Here is a 19,036-nt window from a genome sequence, read left to right on the forward strand (position 1 = left end):
ACCTTGATGCTCTCTCTGTAGCTGTCTTTCCCCCACATGTATTTGAGTATAGGATACATGGGCCTTCTGTAGTTAAACTTCTGCTCAAACTGGTGGGGGTCACCTGAGTGAAGAAGGAGAATCAAACCCGGGTCATGTATGTATGTATGTATGTATGTTTTCTTTTCTTTGTTTGGTTGTATGACTAAATGTATGAATTCTGTATTTTGTAATTTGTGGACCCCCTTGAAAACCAGATGGTTCATCTCAAGGGGTTATTCCCAATACAGAATTTCAGACATATATAGGCCTGTCACAATTATTACACAATCGCCTAATCCCAATTATTTGAGATAATCAAAAATCTACAAGCTCACAACGCTTCGCGATGTGTTGTGAGCTTGTAGATCGGCTACTGTATTTCCACTATTAATGTGTTTTTTTATGTATGAAGTTATCAAATATGTAATTTCTTTGTATATTTAGGTTATTTGTCATATCTGCTTCAAAGCCTAAAAAGCCAAACAGAAATGTAATTTTTATTCATAATGTTCCAGGGTTCAACAACAGAAACACAATGAAATTGTTAATCGCAATTATTTTTGTGACAATTAATCGTCAAGTAAAACACCATAATCATGACAGCCCTACATAGTTGCTATTAGGCAACGGCTAGAGGATGGGAAGCACTCTCTGCTCCGCGTCATGCTGCCTTCGCCTTGTAGCTGTTCTAAAATCCACGGTAAACCATGGACTCTTGTGGCTTATTGCTTTATTTGAGAACAGACAGAACCATCCCCTCCCATGCTAGGAATAAACATTATCTTTACCAATGTTGTCAGGTCAAAATGTTTTGAAATGTCCTACTTGCTACCCAGACATTTCCAGCTTGATAATTAATCTGCAAAGGCAGCGTTGTCAACATGTATGTTGGTGTGCCTAAACCTTAATAAACAAAAGTTAAATTTCTGTATCAGCTAAGCATCACTACAAAAAAGTAGGAAAAAAGGTGGGAAATTTGTCATTGCATGTGATACATTTGGGGCATTTCTTTATGTTAATTAGACACACGTGCACAAGCACAGGGGTTTGGAGTGTGTGGGGTCTGTCAAGGGAATAGTATTTACAGGTGCATGTACATAAATAACATCGAACATGTTAACCACATGACTAGCAGCATCCCTATACTGGGCATGGTCATAATAGGCTACATTACATTAACATCTGGCAAAACAGACAAACATTTGACGAACATAGACTAACATTAGGCAAAAATGCCGGTCTACAAGCTCACACCGCCTCACATTGTGACACGTTGTCAGGTTTATAGCATTACAATTATTTTCTGGTTTATTATCTTGTTGAAAAGCCTTACGTTTTGCATGAATAGCTGTCATGCCAGATGTAATGAAACATGACATTGGTTGTGTCTCAAACCGGTCAGTATTACATTAGGTAGTGATTCACTGTACAGTGAATTGAATTTGGGGCACTGATTAGGTTAATTGAACATTGGGACAATGATGAGTCAAAGACAGGATTTTGAGGCATCACATGACAATGATGCAATAACAACACATCACTGAATTGATAGTAGGCATAGTGTAAAAGAAAAACCTGTGTCATCGATGTCGGGCAATCTTGAATCTCTGTATTACATGTTTTTATGGTTTTTAAATTCATAAATTAATGCCCCATTTTATACTTCATCATATGACAGTGTCACGCAAAAGTAAAATAGACATGTTGTGATCTTACAGATGGAAAAAAAAGTTAGGATCGCGTCAACACAAGTTTTCAGTGTGTCAGTGCCTTTAGTGTGTTCACTTTAACATTTACCATTGTCTTTTAAATATCGATTAGCTTTGCTTACACAACATTTCAATCCCACTCACACCTCACAGGTTGGCCTACGCTTCATTCGGCTTAGAGGCATAAACAATTTATATAACATAGACCTATAACTCGGAATGTGTGTTCCGGGAGGAAAATATTCCCAGAAACCTGCAGTGGCAACCCATGTTGTTAAATACCCGCAGTTCAGTCGCTTTTAATTTGGAAAATATTATTCACTGGTAGCAACAGAGTAAACAATATTTCCTCACATAGATTAAACTTTTCCTGTATACCTGTTGTCTGCAGCCAGCGTCTGTCTCCATGTACCCAGACGCATATCTCACTGTAGCTCCTACTAACACTATGGACCAGAGCTAATCTCATTGATGAGCATAAATATGACGAGGTAGAGTGCACTCCATTGGGAATGGGAACTAAGAGATCCGATGTGTAAAATCTTATGATCGGCCGGGCTGACCGCTCCGACTTGTGTGTGTTAATCAATCAATCAATCCCTACATGTGCAGGGGTGCACATAACTTTTTAGGTCTGGTACGCAGAAGAGCACCTGGACATGTGACTTGGTGCGCATGGCGCCCGTCCCGTTTTGTCAACGGGGGGGGGGGGGGGGGTTCAGCCCGGACAGTTTTGAAAAAAAGGACGCTCTGCTTCTAAATTCCGCCGATTTTCGCCGTTTTTTTTTCTCACGCTGTTAGATAAAGCCCCCAAGGTTGGTGCCCTGTGCTGCTGCGATGATTTTATCCGCCAGATTGGGACGTTCACGGCATATTTTGCACCATTACGGTGCGTTCATCATCGGTGACGAGTACCCCTGTGCCTAATGGCTGTAATGGGGCCGACGGGTGCTTTAGAGTGATTGTGTGAGTGTGGCTTCAGGAAGTAAATTCCTAGCCTCGATCTCCAGGCTTTTATTTTTTAGTTTTGCTAAAAAATAAAAGCTTGGAAATTCCTGTCCCAGCTGTTGGTTGGTGCGCAAAAGCGCCTCGCGTCGCCTGATGTGGTGCGCATTTTTTATTTTGGGTGCGCATGCGCACCTGCGCACCAGTTATGTGCACCCCTGTACATGTGCACGCACACACGCACGAGCACACGCACACGCACACGCACACACAGGACAGTGAGCCTCACCAGTGAACTCGATGTCTACAAACACAGTGATGAGGGCCTCGGCCAGGGAGGCAGCGTGGCGGTAGGAGCAGAACACTCTCTCTCGCTGGAACATGATTGGCTGAGTAGCGCCGGGAGCCACAGGTTCCATATGAGGCATCACCGCCTCCAGAACTTCTGCCAGCTTTGCCCGCAAATGAGGGTTCTTCATCCTGCAGTGTGGATTAGATGGATCTCATGGATCAAAGTTTCTCAGTCACCACGACCAGTCCAGCAGGTCTTTCTCTTGGCAAAACTTTGAGAAAACATAATCATTTTACTTATTGTGTTAATTGTTTAGGAAACAGAGTGCTAGTATGGCGGGCTCCTTTCCTTTTCCTTTTTGTGCTTTAAAGATGCAGTGCAGTGACATTTTCGGTCATTTTATTTTGAAGGTTCAGTCTGAAACGTCGTCTCAACCGACTCTAAACCAATCAGAAGGTCCCATCCCTTCAGGCTATGGGACGTTGGAATCTCAATCACTTCAGCCGTGCGCAACACGGCTAGTGTTTGTTTACAAGTGAGAGAGAGACGGCCAGTGAAGCACGTTTGCTACTACCTGGCTTATTTCTAAACTATAATGTTTTCAGATACATATTTTAGTGTGCAGATTAAGTTTAAAATGAGTAATACACCGTCTGGACGTCATCTTGAATGAGATTCAAAACGGAGTGGCTCTGTAATTAAAATCAGCTGTGTTTGAAGAACGTGCAGCTATGGGAATCAAACAGGTGCATGTAATCAAGATTCATTTATATTCATGAAAGCTGCGTTATGTCATCACGCAGCACGTTTTCGTCTACAGGAAGTAATTAAGATTGGCTTTTTAGGGACTTTAGATATAAAAATACACAAACATGGGTTTTTTTCAATTTTTTGGGCATCTATTGTTAGGTATGCCCATATGATGACCATGGATATGCTCTAAAAGTGTGAAAAACATATTTTTCATTTCACTACACCTTTAATTCCTGCGCTGTGTGACACAAAGTGGAGGGTTTCTTTGGAACTCTGGTTCCTATGTGATAACGTCCTTACATCCTAGCCTAATTGACTGTTTCCATGTGTGTCTGGTACCTGTCCACGTTGCCCATGAAGACGGTGACGAAGTTGAGGATCTGTTCTATGCTTTCAGCAGAAGACTCCAGAACCTCGTCAGCAAACCGACGCAGGAAGATGATGAAATCTCCAATATTCTCAGCAAAGAACTCTGGAAATACAGAAAAACACATTACATCAAATTACATTTTCAGGTCAAGGACCCCCAAATTGATATGTATTTGGCCACGGACTCCCATCTGAAAACCTTTAGTGGCAGGGGTCCCCCTAACACAAAATTTGTGTTAAGCATTTTTCAAAAGTATTCAAAATGTTTCAAGTTAAAAAAAAAGAAAACAATGAAAATAGCAGACCCCTTCAACTGATCCTCATTTTGCTGGTGACCCCCTGGAACCCCCTCAAAGACCCCTGGGGGTCCCCGGACGCCACTTTGAAAACCACTTCATTATATCATGAGTGTATATTCAACATTATACATAAGCGATTGACAGAATGAAAGAGTTCATGGCAATTAACTCAACCATCGTTTGTGGAAAGCACCATAGCTAATAGCTATGGTGCTACTCTGTGCCGCACTATGAGCTTGTATATCTGCTATTTTTGAATAGCCCAAAGAAATAAAAATAAAAATCACACCCTGTGTGAAGGTAGCGGCGCCTTTGATACATTTTGTCATCGATATGTGTTTATAATGTGTTTATAGCCATGTGTCACGTGAAGCTTGACCAATCACTTTGTTGACGCACCTGACCAATCAGAGCGTTGACGGGTCTGACCAATCAGAGCGTTGACGGGTCTGACCAATCAGAGCGTTGACGGGTCTGACCAATCAGAGCGTTGACAGGTCTGACCAATCAGAGCGTTGACGGGTCTGACCAATCAGAGCGTTGACGGTGAACATGGACAAAGTCAGGTATAGAGCGGCTAGCGCCGCTAAAAATGACACAGATGCGTCTTAATGGATTAAAGGCCTATAACCTCTGTGCTGCTGGGGTGTGGCCTACATGTACGTACCTGGCACATAGCAGAGCATACTGTTCTGTAGGGGCAGCAGTGGCAGACAGAGAGCCAAGTGTTCGGGGCCCTGGTTGCCCAGGCCCATCTGCACCAGCAGGGCGGCGCAAGAGGCCTGCAGGTTGAGGTAGCACTGCAGCATGGCGGGCTGCGTGGCCGCAGCCTTGGTGGACAGGTAGACGATCATCAGGCGCTCGAACTGCTCCAGGAGCTGCTCCGACATGGGGCTGCCCGACCGCTGGGCCTCCTGCCAAGTGCCCTGGAGCCGGTGGAGAGACTGGTTCATCTTCACCATCTGCTCGTGGAGTCTATCGTGGATTAAAGCAAAGAATAACTGAAATGACTGAACATTTTTGTCAGGCAAAGTCCTAATCTGCCATTTGTGAAACAGCGTGAAAGGATCCCCCACACTGGCACTGTGATTTCTTAACTATTAGCACAATATGTAAGTTATGATGGTTTGGTAATATTGTTCCTGCTGTTCTACATACAGCCAACCAGGTGAAGAAATTGATTGAGGGCCCTATTTTCGCCAGTGCCTCACCCATTATCCCTAAACTTCTTTGCCATGTTTTACTATTTTTAAAAACATTTTCAAATAGTTCAACTAGCCGATCTACATCGACACCTTTGCTTTTAACGAAATATCCAAGACCATAAGGGTAGATGGTTCTGAACTTGTATTCTATAGCTAGTTTGACCACTTCAAATACTCTAATCTTAAAATAACTAATAACCAAAAATAGCTGATCTATAAGGCGATTATGCAAAAATAATTGCGATTATCTAAAATAATTGCGATGGGCCTCTGTCTGTCTGTCTGTACCTGTGGAAGCCCAGGTGCAGGGTGAGTTGAGTGAGGATGAGGTTTTCCGTGAGCAGGCTGTAAGACTGGGCGTACTCCACAGGTTGATGAGGGGATGCAGGGATCAGACATGTCTCCTTATCCAGACCTGGAGCAACAAGGACACAGCTCATCATTTAGGGCATGCGTCTTCAGCAGGGGGTCTGGGACCCCTAGGGGGTCCTAAGAGTTACTACAAGGTGGGGGGGGGGGGTCTCCAAATCTTTGTGTGATTGGAACTCTTTTTTTTTTAAATTAACCACTTGAACCCTAGAAGAATCCCTATTCTGAGGGGAACATTAGCCGAAAATAGCAGATCTACAAGCGAAAAAAGTACAGAGCCAATGGTCAGGTTGACTTAGTATTGAGGGTTTAAAAGGTCTGAAAATACACATTAAAGTGAATTAATAGAGAAGCTAATGAGTAAAAAGATAAACAAAGAACATTAATTCACACACCACTGATGATAGTAGTGCTGTAAAACAAGTCTATGTCGCATTGTGAGCTTGCTCATCATACTAAATGATTTACCTGTAGTTTATTCAAAGAAGGGAGATGGGACAGCAACATAAGTAAAAAAAACAACAAAAAACTGTTGGGATTTATTTATATTTAACTGTTGGAAGACATTTGTAGAATCCACAGAAGCAAAGATTTGAGTTAAAAATGTTGAATTTAAAAAATATATATCTCACGATTTATCAAAAATAGCAGATCTACAAACTCGGATCGCGGCACTCGTGTAGATCTGCTATATTTGAATAGCCCAAGGTATAAAATAATGTTTATAGCTACAAATCTAAAATGACACAGTATGCGTTCCCGGATTGAATGGGTTAATTGGTTAAAAGGCAGGAAGGATGCGTGAGCGGGGAAAAGACGTTTAGCATGTCCTCTCTGGCCAGAAGACTGCTGACTACACACTGACTCATTATGACATCATACAGTAGATGTCAGGGTTTGCAGTGAGCCAGCAAAACATGGCTGCTCTTCTTTGCCTAGTTTATTTCTTTGTGGCAGAGAATGCAAACCTACACTCTTCTCCCCCGTCCGTCCATCATGACCGGCTCCAGCTGCACCTGCTTCACTTTTTTTTCATCCTAAATCACTCATTCTGAAACTAAACGCATCAATCTTTCGCTTTGAGTAGCCCCCCCCCTCCCTCCCCAAAAAAGAATCAGATCTACAGGAATCAAGTAGGTGATCTTTTCTGATTCTAAAAGCCGAATTTTGCAGAAAGGTCACCTTGCATGCAAACGTTTCCATCACATACTCCACACTGACCTCTAGCGTGCACGTTGCGGTTGCGCCTCTCCTCCTCGCTGAGCTCCTTGAGGGCGCAGTAGGAGGGGTTGAAGGTCAGGAGCTTGGGCGAGCGTGGCCGGCAGAAGGGCTGGCACAGCTTCAGCAGGGCGGCGCCCAGGTTCAGGAAGAAGGCGTCCGAGGCGTACATCAGCACGTACATCTCCGGCATCTGATTGGCCCAGATCTTGGTGCGTCCGGAGTTGGCCTGCAGACAGCCGCCCAGCCAGGAGAGGAGCAGGTGGCGCGTCTCGTTGGAGCGCTGCAGCAGGTTCTTCAGGACCTGGTGCAGCTTGTCATGGAACTGGCCCATGAACTGAACACAGGGCACAGGGAAAGGTCCGTGTGTGCACGGGTAGGGAATACAATTAGATTTGAACAAGATGCTACTGCTAGAGATAAGTACTAGAGGTTTGGGCTACGCGGTCCTCACATCTTAAGTTCAGGCGGCCCTCACGTCTACGGTACACCCAGAGCCGGCCCTTCCATTAGGCACAGTAGACAATTGCCTAGGGCGCCATGAGGCTGGGGGAGCACCCACCAAGCCTAGATTTTTTTTTATTTTTTAAGAATTGAAAAATATATATTTGTGTATTGTTTTATAGAACACATCATCATCATCATCTGTTTTTACATCTGGAGACCCCTGTCCAGGACAGGCTTAAGACGCGCCTCCTCAGTAGACTTGGTTCAGATCTGAACCCATTTGATTTGGCGTTAGGAACCCGTTAAGACCGCATGCCCTTGCTGATGTCCCAGGCATTAAAAAGAACTCTCGAATGTGTACGTTGTAAGTATTTGAAAAACTAAAAGTTAGGTGCACCCCATCAATGCACCTCTCTCTTTCATTCGTTTTTGGTTTGCCCAACCATGTGTATCCAGACGGCTCTGCTTTCAGATTCAACAGTGTGGCAGAATCAGAGGATTTTTACTGTGTTCTATCTTCTTGGTTTTTCACTCTCTGTGAAAACACGGAGGATGTACAGTATAGACAGGTTTCTTGTTCACAAACATTAGTGGGTGTGTGCGCATTCAGGGTACAAAACCACTTTTAAAGAAACATGCACAGCTGAGATTAATCAACTGTTTGAAGAGTCAGCTAGAGCCATGAGCTACAGTATGTGATGGTGTTCACGTTACCTCAAGTGTCAAACTAAAGACATTAAGACCTTTATTGCTAGAAGGATGCATTCCAGATGATCATGTTCTGTTTCTGTTCATCCCAAACAGAAACTGTTCATTAATTGCAATGGTACAGTGCAGTATAACATACTGTACATGGGCATATGTGCACATGCAACAGCCACCCAAGTGAATGGCAACGAGCCAACGACATGCACAATACCGTCAACACATAATAGTCCAGGGGCCAAGCCATATTTTGGTACCACCTAAGGTGACCGTAAAGTTTTTGTATTTTTGTCTTCCTACATGTCTCTAGTTTATATTTTGGTATGATAACCCTTCCAATCTTGTAGCTTAATGGCAGTTATCACTACCTACCGGCCAATGTATCCGGTAGGAGACACAAAGTAGAATCTTTGTGTCTCCTACCGGAAATACACCCGGGCATCAAATTATTGCGACAAAAAACAAAATATATCCATGTATTCAAGGCTTCATGGGGTGTGCAATTGATAGAAAATAAATCATTTTTTGGGTGAACTCCTCCTTTAAGTTTCCCAGGGGGACTCTCTACCCATTCAGCTATGACCACCCTAGACCGAAGGAGGGTCAACTTTTACAAGCTTATGGAAAGCAGTCTTTTTGCAAACACCAAAAATCTGAGAAGTTATCAATTGCACACCCCATGAAGCCTTGAATACATGGATATATTTTGTTTTTTGTCGCAATAATTTGATGCCCGGGTGTATTTCCGGTAGGAGACACAAAGATTCTACTTTGTGTCTCCTACCGGATACATTGGCCGGTAGGTAGTGATAACTGCCATTAAGCTACAAGATTGGAAGGGTTATCATACCAAAATATAAACTAGAGACATGTAGCAAGACAAAAATACAAAAACTTTACGGTCACCTTAGGTGGTACCAATTTGTGAAAATATCAGTGTTGGCCCCTGGACTATAAGTCACATTTCTTTGACATAAGACTTTCAGAGGTTTTTTAACTCCAGTTGGTTGCCTAGCTAACTTCAGCTAATGTATGGTTCTAGCCACTGTAAAACACTGTAGCGTTTTATTGCATCTACAGTATACAGCATTAGCTCTTCACAGTAACATTGTTGCTGTCGGTCAGAAACCTTGTTATCTCCATATTTCTTCTTTTTTTCCTCCATAAATTAATGACCTATTTCTTACATTTCTGATCATGAACAATCCAGCTTTCTCCACTCATTAGCTTGCCATGGCTTCAAGCTCTGCAATTTGTCTCTGCATAGTTTCCACCACAAAAGGCTTTTGAACATATGTAATTTTCTTTTAGTACTTTGAATACCTCCACTGCTTGCAAAGTGCTTCCAAACATTGTATGGCCTTAATTGAGCAATTTGAGCTAATGTGGTACACTTCACAGGCAAAAGACACTGGTAAAGTAGAATAAGCCATTCAATAATCACATATATAGTGTGGAGGAAATCATAAGGTCTTGACGAAAAACACAATAAGTATGATTCAGGAAAGTTATAAACTTGCTGAAGTTAGAGTTCTCCTCCTAACACTATGGACCAGTGCCCGCCTCTCTCTCTGCTAATCTATTACAGTGTGTGTCTTAACCTATTCTTAGCCTTTTTAACCTTATTTTCTATATTAACATTTTATTATTGCTTTTTTAAATTTTATTTAATTACAGTATATTATTATTATTAGTGTATATTTTTCTTTGCTATTGTTGCACAGTCTTTGAAACCAAGTCACACCAGCATTCCACTGCTTGTACCTGTATGAGAGAGTGACAAATAAAAAAAGAGAAGAAAAGATCTGCACACTGTCTTCGATGCTCCCAAGCAACTTTATTCAAGCGTAGTATACAACGTTTCGCACCTCTTGTATACTCCGCTCTAATTAAGTTGTTTGGGAGCATCGAAGACGGTGTGCAGATCTTTGCTTCTCTTTAGAATTCTTTGTGATGCAGCAGCACCCGTAATATTGGATGTGTGTGCTCCTCCTGGACTGCAGAGTGACAAATAAACCCTCTTGATTATCAATTGAATGACTATGGGAGCATGATTCAGTGTGCAGACTCAGAGTTTTTGTATTTTAAAGAATACACCTATTATACATTCGGTCAAGAGCCACAGAATGCAAAGCTGGGCACACTTTCACTGCTGGACCATCAGACAACAGACTGAAGATAGGTTCCATCCTGACCTGGTGAATGTTGGCCTCCTGCACCTTGGTCTCCTGGGTACTGGAGCGAGAAGGGTTCAGGAAGTAACCGTGACCCTCCACCACCCCTGGAGTCTTCAGCAGACAGGAGATACTGAGCACCGCCCCCAGGAGGGTCTTCTGGTACTGCAGGCCATTAGCTGGGTCTTTGGGCTGGGTGTGCTCCACCAACACCTTAAATGAGGAGTGGAAATAAATCATCAAACCTCAAATGATATCACCGAAAAATCATACCGGGAACTCGGAAACCTGACGGTAAAGTATAAATCTGAGATCCTTAGATTAGTCAAAATGGCAGGGAAGATTATGGGTATGTCCACACCCCCCATTACCCCCCAGGTCATTTTTGAGCAGGCCACCATTAGGCTGGCGAAGAAAATTGTGTCTGACCCCTCTCATGTCCTACACACTGAGTATAGGTTACTGCCGTCAGGTAGGAGGTACGGGACACATGCGTTCAATTATAATAGGTACAGTACAAGGACTCCTTTGTCCCTATGTCAATTACACTCCTCAATGATGCCCTTATGGAGGGCAGACGGCGGGGCAGAAGGTTTTGAGGTATGCAAAAGTGTTGGTCTTATTGCACTATATGCTAGTTGAGGTGGTTATTATTAATTATTTATTATGATGGAGGGTGATGACTATGACTAGGTATAAACGGATTGTACGTGTCACTGTGTGCCTTATGTTTTTTCTTGTTCTGTTTTTGTCTTGTACTGTATGGTATTGTTTATGCTGCTGGTCCGTGTGTCCAAGACAAATTTCTCCCACGGGAGACAAAATAAAATAAACTTGAACCTTGAACTCAAGGTGCGTACTGGGTGCTGGTCATCTTGATATAAAGTTAAACATATTCTTTTATCAGGATTCACATCCATAGGAATACACCTCATAAAATACATAAAATAGATTATCCATAGGAAAGAATAATCTCACATGCCTCAACTTCTCACATCATATAATATTTCAGCTGTTAAAGACGGAATTACACACACTGAAAAAGCAGAAGAAGATAGTAAATTGATTGAATTAAAACTAAAACCGAGGTTGCAGATCTGGTACTATTAATGCTTTTGTGTGTCATTGTAGTGTGTTTTGAAAAAACACTAAACTATGGAGATAAGAGGTTTCTGCCCGACAACAACCAAATCTTATAGTCTATGGTCTGCTAGTACTATTCAACATAGTGCTGCACAGAAATAACTGTTAACAAAATATCTGTCAGCAAGTAAGTGTCCTGACCTTAGCGATGTCTTTCTGGTGGCTGAAGAAGAGGAGGACATCTAGATATGAGTAGAGGAGAGGCTGGCAGAGGTCCAAGTCTTTGATGCGCCCATGGAAGATGTCCAGCACGGGTACAATGACCTCTGAGAACGTACGCACTTCCTGGTCGGCAAGCAGGCCGGCGATGACCTCTTCCACGAACTCCACCAGCTCCTCTGGTTCTGAAACGAGAGGGAAGTGAATTACAACTTTATAAATCAAACAAAGCTAGTACCGTAGGTACAATTTAAACTGTAGAAGAAAACTAGACAGGAGAGTAAGAACACAATAAAGTAGACAGGAGGGGGCACAAGAGATTAATGCCCGGTACTTGGTTGCACATTGTGTCTCACACAGAAAAGAGTGGACATAAATCATTTTGAAATACCCAATCTACACGCTCATCATCACAGCGATCGTTGTGAGCTTGTAGATTAGCTACTTTCAGTGCCAAGTACAGGTATATAATAAATCAAGCATAAGAACATAACAGCACCCGGGTGAAGCAGTGGTAAAGTAGCTGCCCACCACCGCAGAGTCTAGGGGTTCGAATCCACCGCGGTGCATCCGGCTTTGCCAAGCGTCTATACGAACACAATTGGCCCGTGTTCGGGGGGAGGGAAGTCGGGCGGGGAGGGTGATAATTGTCAACGCGCGTACTCCTACGGGCTGGGGGCGGCATCTGTCAGCGGGGAGCGTTGGGCGGGAGGACTCCCGGGGGGGGGCTCCTCACTGGCAGGTGAGCCAGCAGCAGGAAACAACAGCAGTGACAACAACACACAGAAATGTGTGTGGGGAGGAATCTAATAAATACAACAATAAATCTAATAAAATAAGAACACAACAGCTGAAGAGCCAAAGCAAAGTGTTGCCCCATCCATCCATCCACAACGTACGTGCTCCACTGACACCGTCCAACAGCAGATCCAGAAGCTGCTCGTAGACGTTCTGGCTGATGTAGATCTCCGGGGTGAGCAGCACTGTGCGGGTGTTGGCCACCGTCAGGTTCTTACAGCGCACAGCAAAGGACAACAGCTTCTCTGGGACTTTCGTCACCTGGCATACAGAGTATCAAGTACATTATTTATTCATGCAAGGATCTCCAATGGAAACTCCTCAAAAGCAGAGGAGGAGTGGTTTATCAACCCAGGGGTGCTGACCACAGCACCACTTGCTCTTGTATATTATTGTTAGAACTCAGTAAGGGGCCGTGTCCCAGAGAGAAGGACCTTTTGAGTTGGCAGCAGCAGTCTTCCATGTATTTCTATGGAAAAGAATACAAGAACGCTCTCCCCAAAACACGCTCGCCCCCAGGTCAAATCCGGCAACTCCGGAACGGTCACCACCAGGTATTCCTAAACGTAAACTCAGTAAAACTATGCCTAACCCTAAACTTATTCCTAACCTTAACCTCAGAGCTTCAGCGCTTCCGACACCCGGCGTTTTTAGTGCAGCGCCCTGGGCGCTTCAAGCTGGAGGAGCAATGCTCTTTTGATCCTCCTGGCTGTGTCTGACAACCCGGTAATTCACGACCCGACGTTGAATCGTTATCACAACCATCCATGAGAAGTCTATATTTACATTGTTTCAGCGAAGCTATTTGTGCTAATAGTAATAATATAGATCAAGACATTTGAGCACAGCAATGGTTGATGGGTGTGAACGTTGCGGGTGTTAATAAACGCTGCATGCGAGTGCCCTCCGCTCAAAAGGCGGCCTCTGTGGACACAGCTCCTAAGCCCAGTGTAAAGCAGGTAGTGTAAAGGTCCTACTTCCTCCTTGGACCTCTGGTAGCATGCATACAGGTACGGGATGCAGCGCTTCTCTCCTGCATCGCGGTCAGCCGACAGGTTGATGGCGCTGCAGGACGTCATGTAAATGAGGTGGTTTCCTGGCTCCGGAACCAGCAGGCGGTTGAACAGAGCCTGAAAGAACAAACAACGAAACGACTCCAATTAAAGTACAAGGCTTCCATAAAATGGGCAGTGGTGGACAAAGTATATACTCAAGTAAATTCAAAAGTACTTTTGGAAATTAAGAACATTTCCCCAATTCTTTTTAAAAAGAGAATGCAGACCTCTTCAGCAATGAGTGTCCGCCCCACAGAGCCTCATTAACCCTTATTTATACTCTGCAGTATGACAGTGTCGCCTGCCAAATAGAACAGATCTACAAGCGGATGTGATGCGCTGTAAGCTCTCTGTGTGTGTGTGTGTGTGTGTGTGTGTGTGTGTGTGTGTGTGTGTGTGTGTGTGTGTGTGTGTGTGTGTGTGTGTGTGTGTGTGTGTGTGTGTGTGTGTGTGTATATGTGTGTGTGTACTGCAGAAACACTCTTCAGTGTTTTCCTAGCAGTGGAGGTGAGGGCAGACAGATCGCATCCCGATTCATTTGGAAGTAAGTCAATCTGTTCTTTTTGGAAAATGACACCCTTTTGTGATGTAGAATAAATGATGCTTTAATCAGCACAAGTGCAATGTCAATACCCCCCCACTTCCTCCACCCCCTGGAGATTGGATTGTTTACCAGCGATCTCGAGTCGCCCGGATTGGACAATATGAAAAGAAACGATAGCCCAACCCTAAGAACCACCGTTCATCTATTATATTATTTGTTCTGGAAAAAGTGCAAGTGATATCTCTTCCTCACACCTTCAGAAAATGCATATGTGCCTTCCCTTAAAACTGCTTAGTATGCACCACTCAGCAAACCTCACTAATAATGACAAGGTCACCACCAAAGCTTCCCTAAAATCCAGACAAAACCTTGACATCAGTTGTTATCTTACAGACAAAAGCAAAGAAGAGACAGAGGGAAAGGGATGCAGCATTGTGATGGATTTAACAGTCTAACTGCTCTATGTTGAGGGAAAGGGATTAACATTGTACCTGTTCTATGTTGTCCATATCCAGCCAGTCCTGTCCGTCCAGGTCTGCTGCCATCTCCTCCAGGTGGACACAGCGAGGAGGGATCCCATTTCCACCTCTCAGACTGGGGTCACCTGGACAGAACAATGACAAAAGCCTCATTTACAGTCGTTTCATCATTTATACAGTACCAAATTGGCACACAGCAGTGTTGCTTGAAAAAAATAACAGATTTCTATGATGTACAAGTGCTCCCCCTGGACATGGCGCTAGTACGTCGCAGGGACTTACCCCCCAATCCAACCCTTGATGCAAGCACGGAGGCATTGAGTCCCATTTTCATAGTCTTTGGTATGACCCGGCCGGGGGAATTGAACCCCACCTGCACATTACCAAGTATAATTCAGGGGTTATGCAGTAGGTAAAAGGCAAATTACCAGCACCATTTAGGTACTTTGCTGGGGGTTTATTTCAGATAGCCTGACAGCATCAGGATATTGAACAGAGGACTCTGAACACAGAAAGGGGTTTCCACTCTCCATTTCCAGATCATTATGACTCATCTTTAAGTCGTCCCAAGGGTGGACAGACACAGCCAGCTCAGTGTCTGCGAGCCGTCAACATGGTCTGAAAGGGAGGTGAGTCATTTGTGACTTATTGGAATGACTTTACGAGGGACTCATAAATACTTTATGAGGGGTAGCAGATGCACACACCACTGAGCAGCAGGAGAGAGATTCCATCTCTACTGAACTAAAGACCGACAGAGATACTACAGCCACACCAAAAGGTTCTCAACCTTCTCTGTATCGGGGCCAACTTGAAAATCTCAAAAGCTTTGTTCACGTCCCACCCATCTGAACACTTAACACGGCAGCCGGTACTCGTGCATTTTCAGAGCATGTTGATTTTAACACATTGACTGACAGAGTTTATTCATAATGTACTCACCCCTCTGCCAGCGATTTGTGTGTTATTTTATTTTTTTATTTTTCATTCAAATAAATTGTCTGAGTGCGGTTTTAAACACATACGACAAATCTGCCACTAGAGAGCAGCAAATAGACGGTTTGATCAGCTCGCTGACTCACTCGCCCCCCCCCCCCCCCCCACACCAAGTCAAACAGTCAAATACGTCAAACCGGATGTGACGTGTTCTCATATTCTCCGATCGGCCAAAAGTACGATGTGATACACGACGGCGATGACTGTTCGTCACCCAGACTATAGATTATAGAAGTGGACCTCTCCGTTAGTTTTTATATACGGTGTGAAAAAACGTGTTTTTAATTATCAAGTATTTAGATATTTGATATACATTTTTATCAGACACACTCCCTTCCTATATAAACCCCATTGTAACTTACTTCAAACTCCATTTTAACCATGTTACATTCATTGAAAACACATGTCCTTGGTTCTGGTGACTGATATTGTCCCTCTAATGCGTGAGGGAGCCGTGTTTTTTCAATCACCTTTTTCATAAGCAATACCACCAGACTCATGAATAGTTTTTATCTAGCAGCAATTAGACTGTTGAATAAGAGCCAAGACTGTGGCCACTGCACACTGAACTGAACTGTGTTTTTAATGCACAGACTGATCTGATCTGTGTTTTAAATGGACTCTCGTTTACATACATTCATGACTATAAAATGATTATGCACATTAGCCACTTTTTTAATGCACTTTATTGTACTTTTATTCTCTATATATCTTTTAACGAGATTGATGGGCCTGTACAATTAAGAATTTCACCCATATTACTTGTAATGTGATGTGACAATAAAGTTTGATTCTGATTCATAGTTTGTTGTCTTGATTCCAGGCTTAAAACTCTTTATATAAGGATTCCATTGGCTGAAACGTCTATGAAGTAAATGAATGTGACATTTTCTTCTGGAAAATGAGCTATTCATACAGAGGGTGGCCAATGGTGATCTCTACTGGTGAGAGGGGAACTTAACACCATGCTTAAGGCAGAGTTCAGTGGCTGTTGTGTTACAGTATAGTGAGCCACAATAGTTTCGGGCAAAAGTTATTATTATCAAAAATGTTTGGAAAATCTTGAATAGTTTGGATTTTTTTTTTACATAAATCTTCTCTTTGGGGGTCCCTGGCACAAAAACATTTCAGACTGGGGTCCACGGCCAGGGGGGTCCTTGACATGGAAACGTTTGAGAAGCACTTTAGTGTGGACGACGACTGGGGCTTAAGTGTTGAACTCACTGTTGTCCAGTGTGATGAGGTATATCCTCTGGATCATGTGGTTGACGTTGAGCTGTTCACACAACTCCTGGCGAGAGCGGAACGAGCGGCTGATCTCTGCCACCGAGTCGTCATTGTCCTCGATGCTGTCAGACACAGAGTTCTCCGACTCCGACTGGCTCTCCCCCGAGTCCTCCACTGCAACATAACACAGGACACACTGAGTATTCTTATTGAGCCTTTATATTGATATTGTAATATGAGACTATATATCTTCTGGGATTATTTATATCGTAATATCGTGATATGGCATAAGTGTTGTCTTTTTCTGGCTTTAAAGGCTGGATTACAGTAAAGTGATGTCATTTTCTGTACTCAACCGACTGTTTTAAGTAAGCATTGCCGAGCCATGAGGCCCATAGGGGCAGGAGCAGATCTCCTGTTTCTGTAGCGTGAGGCGGCTTGATGTACAAGTACACACTCTGGACATGATGTACAAGTACACACCTCCTGGACATGACGCTATGTCGCAGGGAAGTACCCCCAATCCCAATCCTTGAAGCTGAGTATCATTTTTATAGTCTTTGGTATGAACCAGCTGGGGAAACGAACCCGACCTCCCAATCTTTAAATCTCAGGGCAGACACTCTTAGAGTGTTTTAGCTGTTCTGTTATTTGCCTTTACACATTTAGTTATATAGGCATTACTGAGGATTATTTATCAAAAATGTCATTGTGTGAATATTTAGCAAAAGCACCAATGGGGCGTCTGCTGGCCTAGCGGTCCAGGCGCATACCATATGCTGGTAATCCAGCTTGACAGCGTGTCGTGGGTTCGACTCCCGATCCCGACGACCTTTGCTGAATGTCACCCCCCCATCTCTCTCCCCATTTCCTGTCAGCCTACTATCCTATCAATAAAGGCAGAAAAAGCCCCAAAAATATCTTAAAAAAAAAAAAAAAAAGCACCAATAGTCATCCCCACAATATATTGATGTATTTGGTCAAAAATATTGTAAGTTAAAGTTCAAAACAAAGTTAATGTTTTGTGGCAGAAGGATACATGTTTCAACTTTTTACCTGTTGTTGTAAATTAATGCCCTACTTCATCATGCAAGAGTGTCGCACAAAAGTCGTGAAAATAGCCGATCTACAAGCTTGAAGATCGGCTATTTTCACTATTTTAAATAATTAAAAAGAAAATATTAAAAGCGGAACGGCTTTGGACTTACAACGATATCAGACATGGAAAAACGTTTTGTTTTTACGTTTGCAACAACAGACACTTGTATATCCTTAGAGATGACACATGCGTCCAAAGTAACCTCTGAACCAGACACTGTAATAAGCACCGGGCTGTGACTGTGACAGTATAAGTACAGGCTTTATGAATGATGACGTGACAATACTCTCACACACTCACACGGCGCTTCAGCAGACAGCTGCTGGGGTTTCTGGCCTGACGCGAACTGCTTGGCGTCCGCCAGCGAGCTGAAGAGGGCAGCGAAGGGGTTGCATGAGATGTTCTGGTTGTTGTTGCCCTGGTCAGTCATCTCACTGGGGCGGTGACCTTCTGCAAGCAGGCCAAGAGCGTGGCCCTGGTGGGGAGAGGGACACGTACAGTTAAGGTGCTATCGAGAAGAAGACTGTCACGATCATGACATCGTGATCATCGATCATGACAAGACTGTCACAAAGGACTGTCACGATCATGACATTTTTGTTGACGATAAATCATCCTACAAATAATTGCAATTAACGATTTAATTGAGTTTTTGGAATTTAACACCGTAACATGTGAATCAAAATTACATTTGGCCTTTTAGGACTTTAGGACCCAACTCTAAAGTGAATACACAATAAAAGCCTTAAAGCTACAATTCGTAAGTTTCCTTTACTTCCCGGGATTCAAACCCAGGTCTCCCCCACACACACACACACATCATGTACATGATACCAAAATGTCTTTCTACCATTCTTTCAAGACATAATCCCCACTTGGCCCGGGGAGATATTGCGCATATATGCTGGATATGTTTTCCACCTGCACAAGAAGCATTTCTGACTTCCATATAACCACCATTGCCTTTTTATTTTATTTATCATGCAACTTACAGTATGTATCTGTGCCTTCCTGTTATTTGACTTATTCT

General features: G+C 43.3%; 1 protein-coding gene across 2 annotated transcripts in view; it reads right to left on the reverse strand.

Moving 5' to 3' along the window:
- Positions 1-19,036, reverse strand: part of ube4a (ubiquitination factor E4A) — a 29,459-nt gene that overhangs the window by 8,018 nt on the left and 2,405 nt on the right. Inside the window, exons 2-14 of one of the 2 annotated variants that reach the window (XM_084064177.1) lie at positions 18,307-18,481; positions 16,905-17,081; positions 14,697-14,809; positions 13,584-13,736; positions 12,708-12,867; positions 11,791-11,987; positions 10,528-10,719; positions 7,184-7,517; positions 5,882-6,008; positions 5,056-5,363; positions 4,060-4,192; positions 2,965-3,155; positions 3-103 (exon numbers count right to left, since the gene is read on the reverse strand). In XM_084064177.1, coding sequence (XP_083920303.1) covers positions 3-103; positions 2,965-3,155; positions 4,060-4,192; positions 5,056-5,363; positions 5,882-6,008; positions 7,184-7,517; positions 10,528-10,719; positions 11,791-11,987; positions 12,708-12,867; positions 13,584-13,736; positions 14,697-14,809; positions 16,905-17,081; positions 18,307-18,436 — 2,316 coding nt within the window. In that variant the 5' untranslated portion in view covers positions 18,437-18,481. Of the gene's footprint in view, positions 1-2; positions 104-2,964; positions 3,156-4,059; positions 4,193-5,055; positions 5,364-5,881; positions 6,009-7,183; positions 7,518-10,527; positions 10,720-11,790; positions 11,994-12,707; positions 12,868-13,583; positions 13,737-14,696; positions 14,810-16,904; positions 17,082-18,306; positions 18,482-19,036 lie in introns of both variants that reach the window. The other variant, XM_084064176.1, reaches the window with a different exon arrangement.

This window comes from Gymnoscopelus microlampas (assembly GCF_963454915.1).
Source record: "Gymnoscopelus microlampas genome assembly, chromosome: 8".
Taxonomy (NCBI): Eukaryota; Metazoa; Chordata; class Actinopteri; order Myctophiformes; family Myctophidae; genus Gymnoscopelus; species Gymnoscopelus microlampas.